At 40.5% G+C, this 22335-nt stretch overlaps 1 protein-coding gene across 1 annotated transcript; it reads right to left on the reverse strand.

Moving 5' to 3' along the window:
• Window positions 1–616: 616 nt before the first annotated feature.
• On the reverse strand, window positions 617–15656 carry slc2a15b (solute carrier family 2 member 15b). The gene is made up of 12 exons (XM_089005876.1): window positions 15492–15656; window positions 14438–14536; window positions 11325–11485; window positions 11114–11238; window positions 10692–10837; window positions 10482–10614; window positions 10036–10223; window positions 8319–8429; window positions 8008–8109; window positions 6806–6881; window positions 3180–3307; window positions 617–1527 (listed from the first exon to the last, which is right to left on the reverse strand). Exons 1-12 carry the CDS (start codon window positions 15534–15536, stop codon window positions 1300–1302), a joined length of 1542 nt encoding a protein of 513 aa, XP_088862002.1. The 5' UTR covers window positions 15537–15656; the 3' UTR covers window positions 617–1299.
• Window positions 15657–22335: the final 6679 nt, after the last annotated feature.

Raw genomic sequence — 22335 nt, forward strand, 5'->3', positions numbered from 1 at the left:
CCAGATTCATACGGCGCGTAGCCCGAGTGACAAGGAATACTTTGTGGACCCTTTTGATTAACGCCAGCTAGAGTTTGTCCACTGTCTTGCACTTTCAGGCCTCCCTGTGTAAACTGGACACGGGAGCATGTGACAAGATTTTTTTTTTGTCTCGTTCCGCTGTTTCGCAGGGGGCATGACAGATGGATCAACTAGCCGAAAGGCAGATCAAGAGAGCTCCTTCAACATTCTGTATGGCTATCAACTTCACATGACACATGGTGCATTTGCTATACAGGCTGCAGACGAGCACATTTATGATAATGGCAGCTGTCACACACTGTGAGAAAGCAAGGTTGCGCAACACAATGTGAAGCAGAGCTGGACATTTCCATTTCATGTCTCAGTCCCGTGCTCTTGTCAGATCAACATGGTTGATTCTCATACATGTGTATGACTTCAAACTCAAATCTCCAGTGGGCTGTATGGATTATTCGCATTGTTTTATCCATTGAGCTGGAATATTTTTGAGGATTTAAAAAAAAAGATTTTTCTGAGAGCTTCAGGGATTGTTTTTTTAAATTTATTGTTGAGATAACGAGTCAATTCATTTTCATTAGCTTCACAGCTGATGAATAAATAAATGTCTACTGACCAGCTATGAATAGGAGCAATAAGAAAATTCTACAATTGTTGAAATGGAGCATTATTAAGCAATAATGCTGACCCGCAGGCAATAGACACCAAAAAGAGAATGGCCAAAAAGTTGTAAAACATTTGAAACATTAATGGCTTATAAATTCTTAATTTTATTGAATACTTCTCCTTGTGTCTGACTACACATTCGTTTACACAAAGTATTCCAAAACACACCGTACGCCGCCGACGGGCATGTTGATAAATAACAAGGCATAAAATGACTACTACAGTAGCCACAATATCCGTCCCTCTTTAATAAAAAGAGACAAACATCACATTTCGATTGTGAGCCATGAAGGGAAAAAATATGCGTCTTGTCAAGGCACTCATACAACGACACTGGAGTGGACATTTTCCGTTTGAGGGATTCTGCACATGTGATATGAAGGTTGATGAACGGTCATGGGATGTGTTCAGATAGGGCCGCGGAACCAAGTTCCTGGACCAATGGCCAATTAAAATGCTTGGACGCTTGATTCATGGCGCATTGTCACGTGTCCTTGGATTCACACGTTGGAAGGAAGATTCTCTTAAAACGTTGGTTGTTAAGACAGAAGGGCAGTCGCACGAGTTGAGCCCTCTGCCACCGTGACATGGGATCAAAGTGAGTAGGCCCACCTCTTACTTCACATCCAGATGGCCCAGCGTCCCATAGCCACTCATGGGAGACATTTTCATACTGTCGTTGGATGTCAGCTCCTCTTCAACGATGTTGTTCTTGCAGGCAAACATCTGACTGATTTCCATAAAGGTTTTGTTTCTCGTCTCAGGGATGATGAAGAAGGTGTAGGCGGCCACTCCCAAGCAGATTGTACAGAAGATGAGGTAACAGTAAGGCCCAGTTGCCAGCTGTGGAGGGCACATATGGAGGAACGAATCTCTTTGTCACTTTCTAATGTATACCACCAAGCGGTATTATTGGCATTTTAATACTGTGTGCTCTGGAAAGTGTTTTGTTACAGCTGCAGCTCGAGTAAAAGTGTCATTCAAAAAGAGATGAGTTGGGTCTTTCATAGTTTTTTTCAATGCAGGGCATGCATCAATCACTGTTTTGACTATGGACGTCACAGAAGATAGCATATCATACAAGACCTCAATGAACGATTAACCACATGTGTGTTCTGTGTTTCCAGTCAATCGTTTTGCAATACTGAGTTCCAACAAAAGGAGGAGCCTTAACAAAATGTGTTAACACAAAGAAAAGAACCTACTCCAGAGGCTATACAATCCAAGAAAACTTTCATACAGATGAATAAGACCCAATACATTTGTCATCATTTTGCACTTTGAAAACAAGAATGTTAATTCAGATGCATGAGATAGATATATGACAAAATGTTGCTTTAAGCCTTCGTGGTCAAAGTTAAAGGGGAAGTCAAACATTTTTGTCAATAGTTTATGCATCCCTACCATTCTTAATTATTCTGATTCTGAACAATATTGTGCTTGCCTAATATGAATTCAGCAGCAAATCCACCGATTTTATCTATCTTATTTTGCCACAAAATTACACCGCAGTGCCCAAGGGCTCTGGATATGACCAATCACAGCAATCACAGCACCAGTTTCCTAGGTTTGATCATGTGTCATCAACAAGCTGAACTCGATTTTCAGTTTACAACAGGTAGCAGAATGGAGATGGATGAAAACAGGTGGGGTTTTTACCGATTCATTTATATTCAACAAGTCTTATTGAAAATACTGTCTAGACTGGTGGGGTGACATAAAATATATGACTGTAAAAAAGAGTTGTCTTCTCCTTTTATTATGTAGGATGGCACTATTTACATTGACGCGACATGAGGGAATGTTAGCCCATTTTAATTTTTGTGCAAGCGCATGCGATCTTGTGCCTGTTTGGGATTTTGACTGAATGGTGGGTGTACCAATGTATCAAGTGTGTCTCCTTTGATGAATTCACTAAGCGCACATGAACATTTGGTGATACAAACCTATGGGGTGTTCAAATTTGTATGTGAACATGAAAAATAGGAAAATACATCACACATTTGCGTCAAACTCATGGTAAACCAATTGTGGTCATATTTTCAGAAACTAACAATCAAGACTGAACAGTTTAAAACAAGGGTCACAAATGTGTGAGTCCTCAAGAAATTAGTTAGCAGAAATCGTAAAAACAGCTCACCAGTGAAATTATACCCCTGATTTCCCCACAAAGTTGAAATCATTGTTAATAATTACTATGAAAAGTTGTTAAACTCATCAGTGTCTTTACATGGATGAACATAGCTTTTTAGTAATAACGCATTTGAGTCAATACACAAGTGTGTATCCATGTGTTGGCCCTTGGTATTAAGTAATATCACACCTTATAACTGTGAGGCAGATGTAGTTGGAACCTGTGAACGGAGACCTAAAATACCAGCTACAAATTACTTGTGTTTTTGTGGGTGGTTTGATGTCGGACGAACAAAGTCAATGTGTTTTTGTGTTTTGATCACGCTTTTCATGAATAGTTAAAAGCGGAAAAGTGTTCTGACCTCAAGGAAGGGGAAGACAAAGCCAATGGTGAAGTTAGATAACCAGTTGAGGCAACCTCCCATGGTGTAGGCCGCTGGTCTGTGCGACTGTTTGAACAGTTCTGCGGTGATCAGGAAGGGCACGCCAGCTAGAGGAGATTGTGAAAAATGACAACTTTCTCAATCTGACAGCACTTCTTTAGCAAACAGTTCTCTTCCGAAACATTTTTGTGCATGCAAAACTGTTTTTATTTTCAACCCCCCCTCAACCCCCTTTCAATTTTTCTGCTGTAGATTGCACATTACCCCATTGTGGGACTATTAAAGGCTTTTTTATTTGTATTTTTACTCAGAGGACACTTAATACCCACTTCCAAAGTATTACAATAGTGAACTTTGCTTTTGTTGTATGCAGTTTTACATGTCAAAAGGTGAAGATGAGACAAAACTTCACAAGTCCAACTTTCATTTCAGAGTATTTGCATCCAGGTGTGTTTATCAACTCATGGTAGAGCATAAAAAATTGAGCCACCTACTTTTCAAATGAATACAATTATGGAACAGGTTTCTAGTTGCTCAGGGGTTGGTTTTTAGAATGACTGTTCAATCATTAGTGCTTGTTTTTAGACTTCGATTACAATTGTGAAATCTGCATTTACTCTCAAGTTATGATATGCAGTAAACTTTCTTTGTCTCACATTAGAGAAATTGCTGATTCACAGCAGCAAAGTTATTAATGGAAGAGAAAAGGAGAAAGAATAAGTAGTAAAAGACAATAAACACATTAGGAGAACGACTGCAGGAATTATTTTTTTCTATTCTCCTGGTATGCCCCAGTTGTTCTAAGAGTGAGCTGAATTGTCTTATACGTGAGGACAAAGTGCATTCTAGTACACGCGGGCTATAGGACAGACATCAAGGAAGATTAATTAATTGTTGAGACGGTTTTCCATAGCATGTATGGTATGTACAGTGTGTATGTCGCGTTACAAAAAGACCAAACTACAAGAATAACTGTACTTTTTTTGTATGGATTTTTTTTTAGATTATCTGTTGGGTTTAAATGCATAATCTTTCATTGTTAAGTGAAAATGTTGGAGAATTTTCTCCCTGATGCTCTAAATATTACAAATGCCATCCTCCTTATCTGCGCATGATAATTGCGCAGATGAAGGTTTAATATTGTCAAGCTAATAACAAGGACATAATTTGTCAACATCTGCGGTATGTATGGGAGGCGTCATGGTGCGTGCAGGCTTTAGTCTGATGGAAGCGGCATTCATCATGCCGAGCTGATGAACAATGAGCCATTAAAAGTCTAATTGCGGCAACACAAACTCTCGTCTGTGCACTCAAGTATAGATTTTTGCCTGCTTGACGAATGACGTTGTGTGTGCCGGATTCTCCCCAATTCATCATCCTCGCAGGTCCACTCTACATGGCTCCCAATGTAGTAAATGATTGCCTCTTAATTCACTTCACTCAACTGTTTCTCTTGTATAAATGACTGTGGGAATGGATGTAGCGTGGCTTAAGACTTCCTAATTTACAAGACTAATGAAATACAATATCTGTGTGCAGGCGAGAAGGAGCTAGGGAGGAGATGATGTCGCCTTTGTGACCAGGAGGAGGCAGTGTTACCTTGCGTACAGGACAAGACTAGCAAATTGCCCTAAAACCTTGTGGGTTGAAGCCATATGAGTTTCAGCTGATCCAGTCAACCTCCCTCCAGTGTTGCATGGACCCATTATTGAATCGTTATTTATACCACACCATCAGGCAGTACTGTGGGATTGTCCCACAAAAATAAATAGATTTACATATTAAATGCTTCTTCTTCTTTTCCTTTTGGCTTTTCCCCACAGGGGTCGCCACAGCAAATCAGTGTCCTCCATCTAACCCGGTTTTGTGCATCCTCTTCTCTCACACCAGCTACCTTCATGTCCTCTTTGATAACAACCATAAACCGCCTCTTCGGTCTACCTCTCGATCTCCTGCCTGGCAGTTCAAGGCTCAGCATCCTTCTCCCGATATAGTCACTCTCTCTCTCTCTCCTCTGGACATGTCCAAACCATCTCAGTCTGGCCTCTCTGACTTTCTCTCCAAAGCCTCTAATATGAGTTGTCCCTCTAATGTACTCATTCCTGATCCTATCCAACCTGGTCACTCCCAAAGAAAACGTCAACATATTCAGCTCTGCTACCTACAGCTTTGCTTCCTGTCTTTTCTTCAGTGGCACTGTCTCCCATCCAGCTTCTCCGCCACCTGTTCTCGCTACAGATTACAATGTCATCTGCAAACATCAAGGTCCAAGGAGATTCTTGTCTAACATCGTCTGTCAGCCTCTCCATCACCATCGCGAATAAGATTGGGGTCAGAGCTGACCCCTGGTGAAGTCCCACCTCCACCTTGAATTACTCCGTCACACCGACAGCACACCTTCACAACTGTCTTACAGTCATGATACATGTCTTGCACCGCTCTGACATACTTTTCTGTCACTCCAGAATTCTGCATGCAATACCACAGCTCTTCTCTGGGCACCCTGTCATACGCTTTCTCCAGATCTACAAAGACACAATGCAATTCCTTCTGACCTTCTCTATCAGCATTCTTAAAGCAAACACTGCATCTGTCGTACTCTTTTTTGGCATGAAGCCATACTGCTGCTCACAAATGTTCACTTCTGCTCTTAGTCTAGCTTCAACTACTCTTTCCCATAGTTTCATTGTATGGCTCATCAACTTTATTCCTCTGTCGTTAGTACAACTCTGCACATCTTCTTTGTTCTTAAAAATGGGCACCAGTACACATCGTCTCCATTCTTCAGGCATCTGCTCACCATCAAAGATCTTGTTGAACAATCCAGTCTGCTTCTGTTAGTTAATATTTCATCAAAGAAATATATCAAGTTTATCTATCAGCAATTACAATTACTGTAATTTTTGGACAACAAGCCACAACCCCTCCCTCCATGCATTGAATGCTGCAAATTTAAACGTGACATTAATTAATTAATTAATTAATTAATTAATTAATTGTTAATTAATGGGTTTTTACTAACGAGCTTCATGCTTCTAATGGATTTACTGATATTTTCATTGCATCTGATAGCCCAAAATTCAAACTTTTTACATAGCGGTAAATAGACAGAGATTGAAAATAAGAAAACAACGTATTTTTACTCTTGATTTTAGAAACAAATAACATTTAAAAATCAGATATTTTCCAGTCAATATCGACCAGCTGAAAATCAGAACTTTTCTGCAGGGTGACTGTGGCCGTGTTTGGCATTGTATGGGAGGGAAAAAAATGTTGCTGCTTAATTCTTATGAATGCAATGTCAATCAGAATACCGTGTTTTGAATAGTGGGGCTGCATAGATAATATTTGAAATATAATATATGTGCTGGCTTAACCTTTAAAACAAAAACTACGTCATATGAATGTGTGCAGTAATTACTGCTTAGTGCAATTAGTGGACAATATTCCTTTCAAAATATGATATTATTTGTGTTGAACATTGATTTTATTAAGTCATTGACCAAAGTGTAAAAAGTAACGGGCATTACTCAACAGTAAGAGGAACCTTTAAACAAAGAAAGGGAAACAAGTGTCAGTCATTGGAGCTTGAATTTCATATTCACCTGGACCAATGCAGAAGCCAGCAATAATCCCAACCACGCAGCCCACGCTGACATACCGCATATATGGCAGATGCTCCTGTGATTGGTCAAACAAGTTATATCATTATTATACATTGATTAAAATGTCCATCCATTATATATTTGAATGACTGGAAAGTACAAAAAAAGCTTTTACAACTTATCCAAAGCAATTCACTTTAGATCTTGATTTGTAGCAGAAGTAAAAATAAATAAACAAAACAATGATGATTATTAAGATTATTCATTCTAGTTTGTTTATTCAAGGTCAAGGCCAGAGGAGCAGTAGCTTAAGCAGGAAGGACCAGACTTCATCCTAAGCCTTAGGGATCCGAAGACGTTTTCAGGAAAGCAGGGAGACAAGTCACTCCAGCGTGCCTCAGGTCGTCCTCACAATGTATCATGCTCAGAACACCTCGCCAGAGAGGTCCCCATGAGGCATTCGAACGAGATACCCGAGCCATCTGGTTGTTCTCAATGCAAAAGAGCAGCGGCTCGACTCCCAGACAACCGAGCGTCTCACCTTACAGATAAGGTAGAGCCTGGAAACTCATTTCGGCCGCTGATGGATGATGAAGCAGAATTTCTTTGAAGTCATCAACAAGTTATGCTCCATGGCCTTGCTGAACCCATCCCGCGACCAAATTAGTGCACATACTGATCCCCTTATAGTTGAACAGGGTATTTTTATGGACAATCCGTGAATAGCACAAAAGTCCAATAATAGGACACTTTTTGGGCTCTGAAGAGCCATTCCAGGTCTCACTGACTTTGCTCATGAGAGCATTGAAATAACCCAATCGACCCACAAAGTCTTTGGCCACCACCTAGATCTCTGCATACTGGACCTCCTTGGCTCCTCGCACAGTGAGTGACCTCAAGGGACCACTGCCCCTCCAGGCTGTGCCTTTAGGGCCACATGGATACAAGCCCCCACATGGATACACTTGCCGATATGCCCCTACACTTCACTGAGTAACCCTGCCAGGGGGCATAAAGCCCTGAACAATATAGCGCCACAAGATCATTCGGAAATAAACAGTGGTAGTTTGTAGAGTAAAATGTGCATTGTCAATAGTTATGCAAAAGAATCATCCAACACAACGTGCAAGATCCACAAATCCTGTTCATGATTTAAAAATGAAAAGAAAAAAAACACTACAAAAAATCGGCTGACTGTGTACCTGGTAGAGGACCGACACTGTGATTCCAGCACAGCAGATGCTCATGAAGATGTAACCACCCATCATCAGAGGCCTCCGACCTACATGCTCAATTGTAAAACACTGCAAGTTGGGAAACAAAGAAGCTGTCATCAACTGGCTTCAAAGACAACATGTAATCCATTTGTCTGTATTTAACTACAGTTTATGTCAACCATTCACGATTTCAATGTATCTAAGAACCATCCTATATGATAGTATTGTCATTTATATGTGAGTGGTTGTGAATGACACACAGTACATGCAGGTTTTTTTCGCATGTGTGTACTCACACCCAGCATTCCAGAGATGACCTCAATGGCTCCAGTTCCCACTGTAGTATACTGGATACGGGGCTCTGGAATTCCAGCATTCTTAAATATATCATTTGTGTAGAACCAAATCTGAAATTGAGAACCAGTAAAAATGAAGACAACACACAGCCATTTCAGAAGTCTCATTACCATACAATTTGTCATAGTGATCATCAGCATCCCATCACCCATTAATCATATTCATTTGAGTTGCAGCATATCATCTGGAGGAACATATGACATTGGCTCCTTTTGAAAATAGTTTGTTGTCAATCACATTTTGCTGATGCAACATGGTGACTGAGTGTTCTGGTTTTGATAAAGCAACAAATCCAAAATGCCATGTGTGAATGTTCGAATCTCAATGAAAACAACGTTGGGAGATTAAATGAAACCAATGCCATACAAATATAATAATTTGCCAATTGAAATGAATAAATGTGGACTGCATCTTTTAGACAAGTTTCACTGTGGCAGCAGAATGAAAAGAACCGACAGTGAGTGGTGCAAAATGCTCCTGGGCTGATGTTCTCCCTCAATGTGCAATACAAGGGAGGCACCTTGAGGGCCCCCCGGCAGTTGCCTGCAACCACTCGGCTGAATCTTCTAAATTCAATACACAACATCTAAGCTCCACTTGGATTTAGTTAATCACGTTCCTGTCAGGGAAAGGTGAGCTGCGTACTCCTGTGAATATCATGAAATTGAAGGTCACCATCCAGTGTTTAATACCAAAACTGCAGAGTACAAATGAAAAAGTTAATGTCATTCATATTTTAAACCCATATGCCCTGCCTGGTTTTAAGCACGCCCAATTAACAACAAAGTAGTCTGTAAATTGGCAGATGGAACCTCCCATTACGAAATATAATAGTTGCTGACAGAATAACGTTTCATGCTGCCACACCGTGGGGTCTTTTTTTTAATGTGATGCGTGCATATTCTACCTGTCTGTGAGATTCTGTCCTATTTACTTGTGTGGATGTATTTATTTATAGCGAAATTTGTTAAAAACAGTCTTGGGAATAGTTCAGTGGTATTTGTCAGATTGTTTTTGAAGTAGTGTGTGATAATGTGAATTAGATATTTATTTATTAATTCATACAGAAAGGATTTAACATGACGTGTGACAGTTCGAGCACAGGTACCCAAGTACCGGTAGAAGCATAAATGCCGGCATGCGCGTTAGTGCACACTGAAAGGCTTCATTTGCAAGCATACTGGTTGTAGTGCCTTCAACAGTCACTCTTCTAATATACGCTGCACAGAAAAATAGAAGAATGAATGGAACTTGCATGTGTTTATTTATGAACGCTTGAAAATGTAAAACACACTATGTACATGTTCTGGTGCGTCAGTCTGGAACATGTGGGACTGGCACACTCAGCAGGGTGTACCCCTGCTGGGATTTCATTCCAGCACGTGAACCAGCATGCCTGCAGCATCCACTGGCACAGTGCAGTGAGAACTGGAGTGTGTTGACGGCATGTACATGGGTGAACCCTCCAATGGGGGCCTGCACTGAGAAAGGAGACCTGAAGATAATGAGGCGTAGTTGTTTACCCCCTGCTTAGTGGGACTATGATGTATAGACAGGAAGACATACAAATAGGAGAAGCACAGAAGGGAGCTGCCATAATAACTGCACAGCCTTTGCACAAACATCAGCAAGTCAATCCAACGTTCCCCAACTCACCGCGTCAATGCCAGACAGCTGCATGCCGATGTTGACCACTACAATAGTGATGACTTGCCAGCGGACACACACGTCCATAAGGAGCCCCCATACAGACACAGTCTGGATGGAGGACAAAGAGCGTTGTTCCTCCTGCATCTCCTCCACCTCCAACCGGATGTTGCCTTTAGCGCGGAATACTTTGAGAGCTAGAGAAAGGACGAGATTGTCAATCCGGTAGTGGAAGAAACTTTTTTCATGAAATAGACTGCAATGTGACAATGTGAGACACATCGTGACATAATTCTTGGAAAATAACTCATGACAGAAAATATGTAAACGGCTTCTGTCAAATCCAGTGTGTAACCCCACCCGCAGCCTGGTGGGAAAGGCTCCAGCCGACTCAAGACCCGAATGAGTACAAGCGGGATAGAAAAGGGATGCGTGGAAGGTAGATATTTTCAAACCTGCAATGGTGGCATGAATATTTCCCTTTTCTATCAACAGGTACCGTGGGCTCTCTGGAAACCAAGGTAACAGAATCAGCTGGATCAGAGTTGGAAACACTATCAGGGACATGAGTAGAGGCCAGTACTCTTCCTGTAAGGAAAGATCCAGCTCATGGGTACAGTAAAATGAACATATATAGTGTACACTCAGGCTGAACGCCACAATACCTTTCCCATCAGCTCTTTGAGCCCTAGAACTTGAGCGATGAAAACCCCAAGACAAATATGGATGCTTGGAATAAGACCCAGGAAACCTCGCAGATTCTTGGGGGCAATCTCCCCAAGGTACATTGGCACCACACTGAGTGAGATACCTGTTCCAGAAAGAGAAAACACTAACCACTCGTCTTTCATTTCAAATCCTGCTCTTCTTCATTTGGTGGAATTGACTTTGGAATCAGAAAGCCTTTAATGGTCCCACAATGGGCACATTTGCAGTTATCTTGACAATTTCTTTTTTACCCCCGATTTTTAGCAAAGCAGGAATGAAACCACCATAATAACAGAGGATGTGTAATTTCTTTTATTTATGCTTAATATTTTGAGAATTTGTATTCCTTTTTGTTCATACATGTGAGAGGGAAGCCTACCAGAGTGTACTCCAACAATGAATCGTCCAATGATGACCAAGGAAGGCTCCCTGCATGACCTGCTGAGGCCCATTAGGCCTCCTCCAACAAACACAAGAACAGTTGTTCTCACCAACGTCCCCTTCCTGTTCAGACACGCACATTTTAACTCGCTTAAGATTTTTAAACAAAGTTTTGTTACTACTTGCATTTATGCCACCAGCACACTCACCTCCCATACTTGGTCACAAGTTTTCCGACTAACAGTGCTCCAATCATTCCACCAATCGCAAAGATGGACACAGTGAGGGAATACAAGACTGTGAGGTGCCTCTCATCTGGATTCCAGCCATATTGTTCTTGCAGCGTCGCGTTGTAAAAGTCTTTGATATACTAGAGGAGGAAAACAAGTTCATCTTACTGGTGTAATCATCTGACCAAGCATTCAAATGAAAACATACAGGCTTCATCACATGGATGGCACACATATGAAGATGGTGTTGATCAAATTCAACCACCATATCCTCAAAGGAACTCAGTCAGACACTGCTAAAATGATTCAACAATATAATAAAAGCATCTAAACTATTTTACAGCAAATGCAATGCAATGCAATGGCAGTAAATTCCACAAACATAATAATACAGTAAAGTCTCGTTATATCGATATCGGATATAACGACAGTCCCGGTTATATCGATACTATTTCTATGCACGCACGGAGAAAATTACATGCAAACAGGGTCGGATATATCGATAGTCCCGGTTATATCGATATTTTTTCGTACTCCCTTGAATATCGATATAACGAGACTTTACTGTACATGAATTGATGTAATTTTGTTCAAAATAGCATATGCTATTGTATGCAGTGCTGGTTAATAACTACAGTACATTTCAGAATGTATGACCACGGCGCATGTCAAATCTAAATGAAATAAAAAAATGACATCACACATAATTATTAAGCTATTATATATTATATGATAAACCAAAAGGTTGGACATTCATCTTTGGAAGAATATTTTTGTGTTGTCACAAATTTTCTGCATCATCAATTGATTCCATTAGAAATCCAGTCTATTTACTTTTTACCAACATGAAATGCTCTCTTCCACAACCAGATAAAATAATCATTTCAAAATTAACCGGTTCAGACTGAGACAATTAATTGCTTGAACAAAAAAAACGACTACTGGTATTTTTTTTATTTTTCAATCTGGGTAAATGTATTTTCTTCAGAATAATATAAATGTATTTATGTGCCAATTAAAGAAGTAAAGAAGCCGGGCTATGTTGGCCTGGATTGGATTGGCCACTTGGGGGGGGGGGGGTCTGTAATTGCCACCACGCCTCTGGCTGTACTACATGATTTGATGTTGCTTGAGAATGGCCAAGAAGGGACAGAGCACAGCGATAAACCACATGAAATATATTTAATCTGACGAAGCAGCGGTAAAATTAAGGGAAAAAAGAATTTGCATGTTGCTTGTCTTACAGTTTTCTGATCAATTCTTCCATCCTACTCTTTCTATTTATACCGCTACTTATTTATGTATTTAGAGTTACAAGTCACAGGGTAGCTGGAGCCGATTCGATTTGACCCATGAGGGAACGGAAGTTATCAACTGCCAGTCACAGGGCTGACTGAATAGAATGTAAATCTGGAATATTGCCTGGATAATATCACCTGTGAACCATGACATTTTAAGTGCCCATCAGAAAACTTCTGATATTACTGTCAAGTAGTCTATCATGTCGAGATCAACTGAGGTGAGCAGTAAAAATAAAATGTGGCTTGGACAACAATGGTGTAACTAATGCATCAGAAATCCTGCAGGTCATATGTACCATGGTTAAAGCTTTTTCCGAACCATGTTAGAAGCGTGTCAATTTGTAATATTGCATGACGTACAGCTCTCTGGGATCTTGTTCTCGACGATATAAGAATAAGAAGCTGGTTCACCGTGTTTAGCTTTGCCACAGAAAAAAACACAAATTGAGAACAAAAGTTTAGATATAGTAGTTAATTCAATTGAAGTCAATTTGGGCTGATATACACACACCATATAACGTGTAATAAAATCCAAAGTCCTAAACTCATTCTTTCAAATTTGGTCTCATTTTGTCCACGTCACATCCCTCAATTAGATGGATACCTCAATTATGAGATATAGATGGCAACATTTTTTTAATTATCTCACATTTTGGAATGATACTGGGAGTAGCGTCCGTGGGAAGGTCAGATGTGATACAACGAAGCCTCAGGGAGTTTGTGTGTATGCTCAGAAGCATTGAAAATTAGGGAGAACATTGTCTGTGACTCTGAAGTAGGTAATCAGTATGGGATGATGATGGGTGTGATGACCCAGAGTCTACATAATAAAATACTGTCAATCCTATAATACATAACATTGTAGTGCTACATTATACCCACAATAGACGAATCAGGAAGCATGCATGCCTTGGAATGTGATAAAAGGGTAACATTTCTAAACTCTTTCCGGCTGAGCACTGTATCGAATCCAGCGTTGGTGGCTTGATCAAGACACATGATGGAAGTGTTCTTCAATTTACCATGCAAAGCCTCATGACAATCAGATACATCTTCTAGACACATTTGCTTCAAATGCCATGATGTGGTGTTGGTTCATAAGGGAGGCATTTGAGGTTTCCCCAAGGATTATTAAAATAATCAAAATGAAAACATCTGAAAAGTGAAATGATGACATTGAAATGAAACAACAACGAAGCCAATTATTTCATTTTTCATGCTCACTAGACTAACTATAAGACTATACCAGAAGACTGTATTTTCTCGTTTGGCTATTTAATGGGAGGCGGGCCGGTAGTCGAATGGTTAGCACGCTGACTTCACAGTGCAAAGGTCATGAATTCAAATCCCCTTGTGTGGGTTTTGCATGTTCTCCCTAGGCGACGGTGCATTTTCTCTGGTTTATTCCCTCATTGCAAAAACATGCATGGCATGCTGATTGAACACTCAAAATCGTCCCAAGGTGTGACTGTGATTGTCTGTCTCTGTGTGCCCTGCGATTGGCTGGCAACTAATTCCGGGTGTCCCCCGCCTCATGCCCACAGTCGACTGGGATAGGCTCCAGCACCCCAAGACCCTCGTGAGGATAAGGCGGTGCGGAAAATGAATGAATGAATGAATGAAAGAATGAATGACTATTTAATGATGGCCAAGAAGATCGCCACAGATAGGGAAGGCCATAACAAGAAAGTCTTCATAACAACAAATGGTTTGGCGCTTCACCCATTTACAGTAATTATTTGTGCCAGTGAATCTGAATCTGACAAAAACATCTGTAGCAGTGATACAAACCAGGGCAGGTGAGTTGACTACAGCAAGATTGAACCCATAGAGCAGAGAGCTGCCGAACGATGCCAGAAAAGCCACTGCCAACAGTGACTTTGTGAGGTTCTGAGGAGAGGATAGATACAAACATTTTATTCCACATGTACTCATCGTCTACTCTCTGAGTGTGTGCTGAAGCCAAGTCTAAAACGCAACAACTTTTTACACAGTCAAATTAAATGGACAATGTGTAAAAATGTGTTGAATTCCCACTGTTCATTCATAAAAAACACGATTGACTTAAATACTAAGAAAAAAATATTACACCAACATAGAGTTTTGTGGAACTATTGTTGTAGTTTGTAGCCCCACAAGCTCGTATATATACTGTCTAAGAACCACTGGTGAGTATAAATGATGGTCGTACGATGTAAAATATACTGTATTTTCACTCCATCGAAAGCTATGACTTAAACAGAACGACTTTCACAATATTTGATGAATGTTTCAACTTGCAATCAATCAGACATCACTGGGATAAGGACTACAGGTTACTCTTTTGGCTCTTCATGTTCTTTTGGTGGGTAAGGTTCTTAAATGCGCCAATAGTTGGGAAAGTCACACTTTCTATAATGGACCCTATCCCATATCATTTTATGAATTTAAACAATATTTTCAACGCGCTTCCCATGTTAGAAGTTGATCCTGAGACACACGGAGTTTGAAGCTGAGATTTTATCCACACAATGTATGTACAGACACTGAATAGTAATGCAACACATAAAAATAGCTGGGAGCAAATAAAGCTTCCAAGTTTGAATTTAATTTAGCCTAATTACCAGCAGGATGAGTGCAGTTTATTTTTTGAGGCATATGTGTGTTGGTTACTGTTAGTCCTCCTCCTTCATGTGATGATCTGAAATGGTTTCTACTTCGTTGAACAGCATTTTACTCTTGAGAGCATGCTTTTTGCCAAAGGATGTTCATTTCAAGAATTCGTAGAAAATGTGTATATGGCCCCAAAACCGTGACGTAAAAGTTGCAAATTGTTGAGTGTCTAAAGTGACATTTCAGGACTCACCGACTTGATTTTAGCCTCGTTTAACACCAACGGTTCCTCCACCATGTTGACGGTGAAACGCTAGTCACTCCGTAAGAAATTAGTAGAATGCTCGAGGGAAAGTTTTATTCAGCGTTGTTTCGGCACGCTCATTTGTACTTTCCTCTGCGCAGCGACACTGTTGAGTGCGGAAATGTGTCCAGCATCGAATTGAGCTTTGCCGCGATGCTCATGTCACGTGAGGCAACAGAGCCTATCGTCATCATGTTAACACGGCCCACATTATACAAATATGCTCCAAAATGAAGTTTGTATTCGTACTTTATAAGTGGTAATATAGGATTACACGCATAAATTGTATCATTCAACCTATAGTTACTGATAGGCTTCATGAACGATTGTCAAACTCAAGGCTCAGGGGACAGATCATTGGCCCGCAGGAGCAAATCAAGCATGTCAACTTGCATGGTGCTTGCTAAAATCTATATCATTAAGAAAAATAAATAGAAGACATGTTGTAAGCATTTTATTGGAACCAATACCCTCATGACGGTGAGGTTCATGGCTGGTGAGGCACTGACGTCATCACAGTCAGATTTACAAACGTATGAACTCTACAGAGTAGTTTATTATTCACCATTTGATTGGCAACAGTTAACGTGTTTTGCTTAAAATGTCATGTCAGCATTCTTTATATAAACTGTAGCATAGAAAACAAAAAAAAAAAAAACGTTATTATCGTGTTACCTTTACTTATAATGAAGTCCATGCGCCGCCCCTTCTGAAGAAAGGCATCGATACCTTCTTTGTAGAAGCCTTCCTTATCTTTCTTCAGTTTTAAAAGTCTTTCTATTTATTTCAATTTAGATATGTAATCCTCCATTCTGAAAATAAGGCCAAGCAACACGAAAAAATGACTGGACAGTTGCACTTAACTTCCTCACTGTTTACTGTAGTTTGATGTCACTAATTCTATTATTCTGCACCCGAGGAGGCGCAAGAAGAATCTCTGTAATCACCAGCGCCCCCTGTCATGAGGCAGGAGAACTGTGTGCCTCACCTCTGCACACAGTCTTGATAAAAATAAAGTGGCTCTACATTATATACACCAGCTAAACTGTAGAAATTTAGCTCATATACTAAACGTGTTTGAACACTTTAATAGCGACATGCAGAGGGACAGCAATCCTAAAATGGTGAAGTTAAATGGAAAAGAACTTCAAAGTACAAATCACTCAATAAATATAACTGTTTGATTTATTTTTTCATTTGATACTATTTCCATGATGACAGGTGAGGCATGGCCTCACCTGCCTCCCCTGACTGCACGTCACTGCTTTAAACAACTGTTGGATAAACCATTATTATTGACTTTTTCGGTCATAGTGGCCCTCCAAGGTAAATAGTAACTTAAATGTGTGCCATGACAAAATGATTTTGATACCCCTAGTTTACGTTATTCTAAATTATGACAACTTGTTCTGCATACTCAAAGCATGGTAGCCACACCTCATCATTTTCCCAAAGCACGAGCAATTACACCTATCTGGATTAACTCATTTTTTTCCTCACATGACTGTCTTACATGAGGTGGCATGTGAATGTCCCCGCAAAGCCTTCTTAAGTTCTACGGCTCAGAATTGACCATATGAGTAGCCTTCAATATTTACTTTTATGAAAAAGTTTTATTTTGCAAACATGACGTCTGCAGGGAAAAATATACTTTCACAATATATTTTTAAAACAAGTTTCAGAAAGCATGCTGTTTTTTATATACATAAAGGACATTCATTTCATACATTGTAACTATGTCACCCAAGTGATGATTTTAAAATCAAAGGTATTTCCAGGTCCTAATACAATCGAGGATTCCCGAAATCTTCAGAATCTCATTTTATCCATCAGATCTTAGATAGCACCAGACCGCCATCTTGGGCTTTCTACATCAGTAAAAAAGTGTCTCATTGAGAAATGTTTGGTGATTCATGCTACGTTGGCATGTAAAATATCATTTCCTGCACATTCACAGGACAAAGAGCTAGGTTTATACAAATCCAATATGCACATGAACATCACATGAAAAGTGCCTTCTCAGTTGCTACATCATGCTCTATTGCCATAGTTTGTAGCCCTACAAGCTTGATTAATATTTTTTATGGAACGATAAAAGGACATTACAGTATGTTCTGCCTTTAACCGAGACGAGCTGAATAGACACCCTCGATTTTGCGCAAATGATTCTTCAAAGAAAAGCGAACTTATGCGTATTGTCCGGGGAATTTTAATGTGTTTGATGTGAGTATCCTACGTTAGAAAGCATGAGTCAGTTTATAGACTGGGTGGCTGTGATACTGACACATTTTTTTGATGGAGTATTTTTCTCCTCAAGAACTTCTATCATCGTTTTGACACGAAAGAATAAAAAAATGTGATATAAATGACGATGCATAATTTCCCTTTTGCATGATTGAGACAACTGAAAGTCATATGATGGTAATTGACAGGAGTGCCGCCAATGAGAGAAATATGACTAACGAGTAACATTAATGTAATTTTTTCTTATTTTCCTTTCGGCTTTTCCCTTCAGGGGTTGCCGCAGCAAATCAGTGTCCTCCATCTAACCCGGTTTTGTGCATCCTATTCTCTCACACCAGCTACCTTCATGTCCTCTTTGACAACATCCATAAACCCCCTCTTCGGTCTTTCTTTCGGTCTCCTGCCTGGCAGTTCAATTTCTCTGGACAGTTGACCCCAAGGACTTAAAATCATCCACCTTCTCTATCTCTACTGCCTGTAGCATCACTCTTGTACTTAGGCCCCTTCGTTTGGCAATTTGCATACTCGGCACCGGCGGCCATTCAGAAGCTTGCTTCGGACTACACCCTGACTCAAAAGTGTACTTCAGAGTTTTGAAAGCCGCTGAGAAAGTGGAGTCCTCGTAGTGTTAAGCAGGCAACACAACGCAAATGTTGCATGCCCGCACGCGACAACAGTTGGTCACGGAGAGAGTGATACACCTGTGTGCCGCTCAGATACACTTGAACACCGATTTATTCGAATGAGAACCGAGGTACCACTGTAGTTCATTCAAAGATCATTTTGGCTCCATCAAACATGGATTTAAGCCTTAAAAGTGGAAATGAGGTTACGGAGACAATGAATACCAATTAATGTCTTTTATTGTCATTGTGTGTTTGGCATTTTGCATAATGAGTGACAGTCTATTTAGGGTAACTGGCAAAAAGTAAACTTGACAACATGAGAACACATGCTGAGCCAAAAAGCCATCACTTATCTTAATTTGTAACATTAGGGGGAGCTGTGCTGGAGAATGTTTGGAGGGGAATGGAGATGCTTTATGGTCATAAAATGTCCACATTTTTTTGCAGCCATAATACAGACGAGCATTGATGTGTGTGCAGGAGGGTGCCCGTTAACAGCCCATTATTTCAATAAACCGCCACTTGAATACCATTGACAAAATCATCTGCTCAGAAAAATAGATATTGAGGCCTTTAATCAGCCAGCCTCCTCCCAACAACTCTCGTCTCTTGCGCAGTATTTAAATTCCTCATTTGCTCACATATGATGAGCTAGTCTCCCATTGTTCTCTCAAATAGACTGGGGAGCTGATCGTGTTAACTGTACCCATGATTGATGACTGCTGATGAAATTTAATAATGTCACGGCATGTCATCGTTTAGCGGAAACAGAATTAGAGACAAGGACTGTGACAATCGCTGATAAGAGTACGTTGTTGAGTTGGAATTGCTGCAAGAGATGCGATGGATGTCAGCCATGGAAATACAGCTAATGTGAGTGAGCATGTGACTTCCTCTGCACATTTGACACATTTAAAAAAGGGTGGGGTGGGGAGAGTGACTTACCTTCAAAGTTCTCCCCAAAGCTTGAATGCAAATGACATGGACAACGTGCAATGTCACACTGATGCTATGAGAGAAATAGCTCATTGAGTTGATGAATAATTGAAAGCCCTGCCGAACTAAAAGCGAATGAAACTATAAAGACTCCATGATTGCTAGATGGCTTTCAGTGACTCAAACGTGAGTGGTGGAGGTGGGTGGGGGGACTATCTTGATGCAACCTGTGACATGACAAAGTTACACTGATTTTACAGATTAATATCAGGAGTCATTTAAAAATAAGACAAATACACGACACATGTTTTAAGTCAGTGATGTGATACAAAATGTAAATGAAAACATAAATCAAAAAGCCTTTAGAATCAGAAAGCTTTTAAAAGTCCCAGAGTGGGGAGATTTGCAAATAAACATAAATAAAAACATTTAAATACAACAATTTGCAAATAATTTTCAACCTGTATTCAATTCAATACAAAGAGACAATATTTCATGTTCAAACAGATGAATGTGAGTGTTTTTACAAATATTCTCCCTTTTTGAAGTTGATACATGCAACTCACCCCCCCCCCCCCCAAAAAAATGGTACAAGGGCAACCCACACACAAAAAAAGGAAAGTTCAGAAATACTGACAAAACACCAATCTATATATTTGTTTCACATGGTAGCGTAACAGAGGGTCTGAAAATTTCTGGCAGGAAATAGTTGAACAATATAAGAAACTCAAAATATGTTCACCATATTTCCCTGATTTTTTTTTCACGTGTCTGGCCATGAATGAAGAGTTTCTTTGCAACATCTTCAACTGATGTGACATGAACATTACATGCATCACCATTTTGGATTGTGATTTTTATATGAAGAAATTAGGAAAATCTCCAGCAAAAACTTTGTAGTGTTTACTAGATTGTTCTCATGTAGATTTAGAGTCTTGTCAAAGCGGTCTGAAGTCTCAGCGACACTGTCATCCTCTCTCCTCCCTTCCCTCCCCTGCTTGAGGTTTTATCCACTTCACAACGACATTAGCAGTTGATTTGGGTGTAATGGATCTCCCTCCTCCCATCCTGACCCATTCCCATTGGTTGGGACTGGACCCCAGCCCAGCCCACCTGCTCCGCGGCGCTCTGCTTAATGTGACTGGCCGAGGATGATGGATCACCACCTGTCACTTCCACATCCTCCTCCAATCAACAACCAACCATGGAAATTGATTGTTCTAATTTGCTCTCATTATTATTATGATATTAAGCACAATATACAGACACAGCTCACTGTCAGATTCGGGCAGTGGCGTCATTAGTTACAGGGGCTAGAGAATATGCCTCGGCGGGATTTCTCCTTGCAGACGATGAGATGTAAAGGAATCAGCGAGCACATGAGAAACACATTGCTTTTCTTAATCTGATTTGCTGTGCACACCCGCGCTGAGGTGATGTAGCATCTAATTAAGTTCAAACATGAGCATCTGGGAAAGAGACTAAGGAAGATATGATTAAGTTCCTCCGTGTTAAGTGTTGCGGGGATGTGCGACTGCTGGATTGTAAGGAGTGGGAGGTGCAAAAAAGAGAGAACTCTTGTCTTAACATCAGCAAATGATGCAAATACACTGGAGAATTTATATTAAAGATAAGTGGGGCAGTGCCCTACCAGATCCAGCAGATGGTGCTTGGTGATTAAATAGGAAAATGATAGGAGTCAAATAATAATATCTGTTGTTTTGGAGTAATTTATTGTAGAGTAGCTGCTTGATCCACAATCACCCTTATATTTCATTTCATTTTCCAATCCGTCATTTGCTGTGTTAATCATATATATATATATATATATAGATATATATATATATATATATATATATATATATATATATATATATATATATATTCCGTACCGCATATTCCTCATTAGGGTCGCGGGGGTTGCTGGAGCCTATCTCAGCTGTCTTCGGGCACGAGGCGGGGGACACCCTGAATTGGTTGCCAGCCAATCGCAGGGCACACAAAGACATACAACAGTCACTCTCACACTCACACCTAGGGACAATTTGGAGTGGTCAATCTGCCTGCCATGCATGTTTTTGGAGTGTGGGAGGAAACCGGAAGACCTGGAGAAAACCCACGCGGGTCCGGGGAGAACATGCAAACTCCACACAGGGAGGCCGGACCGGGACGCGAACCGGCGACCTCTACACTGTGAAGCTTATATCAAAGGGTAAATACGGTTTGTTTGTACATTGCTGTTGAAGAGAAATTCATGTGGACAAAAGCAAGCAAGTCGAGAGTAGTTTTCCCTGTATGTGGCCTTCTTAAGTGGAGGGCAGCCCATTTTATATATAAAAATGCCACTGCGCAAATATACAAATATTAAATGCTTATGTGCAGTTAAGCGCCCTCAGTTTACCTCACAGAGGGGGTGGTGTTTTAAATATTTGGGAAGGTTTGTATTATCTACAAAAACAACAGTATTCTTCTTACTGTCTAATGGTGTTAGTCACAACCTGTACAAGTTTCGTCTCTCACTTTGAGCACAAGCTTTCTCATTCCTCCTTTCAGATAACATTTCGCGTTGGTCATCAGATCTGGAAAGGAACCACCAAGGTCAGCAGTATTATTATTCAAAGTGCTTTTCCCCCCACCTTTACCCCCTGCTGAATTCACAAGCCTGGTTTGCGATGGTACAAATGAGACTCCAAAAGGCCAAAGCAAATACCATGGAAATCTGCTGATCCAGATATTACTGCAGCAGTGCCTCCAGCTGTATACTACTCCGATGTTCCATGGACCAAAGTGTATCCCCAGCCATGCTGTTACCAGCCCAGGGTATATTGGATGGTGCTTACATTAACACACAGTGTCTAACAAACCGCTTACGCTCCTTTAATTGGATTACAAGGAGAGCTGCATTCCCATTGGTGAGATTAGGAGGGTCCGGGCACCGAGCCGACACCAGCATCCCTCACTTTCCCCTTGCAAGAGCAAGCCATCTG

Source organism: Hippocampus bargibanti, linkage group LG10, assembly GCF_051943395.1.
Source record: "Hippocampus bargibanti isolate YZ-2025 linkage group LG10, ASM5194339v1, whole genome shotgun sequence".
NCBI classification, from domain to species: Eukaryota; Metazoa; Chordata; class Actinopteri; order Syngnathiformes; family Syngnathidae; genus Hippocampus; species Hippocampus bargibanti.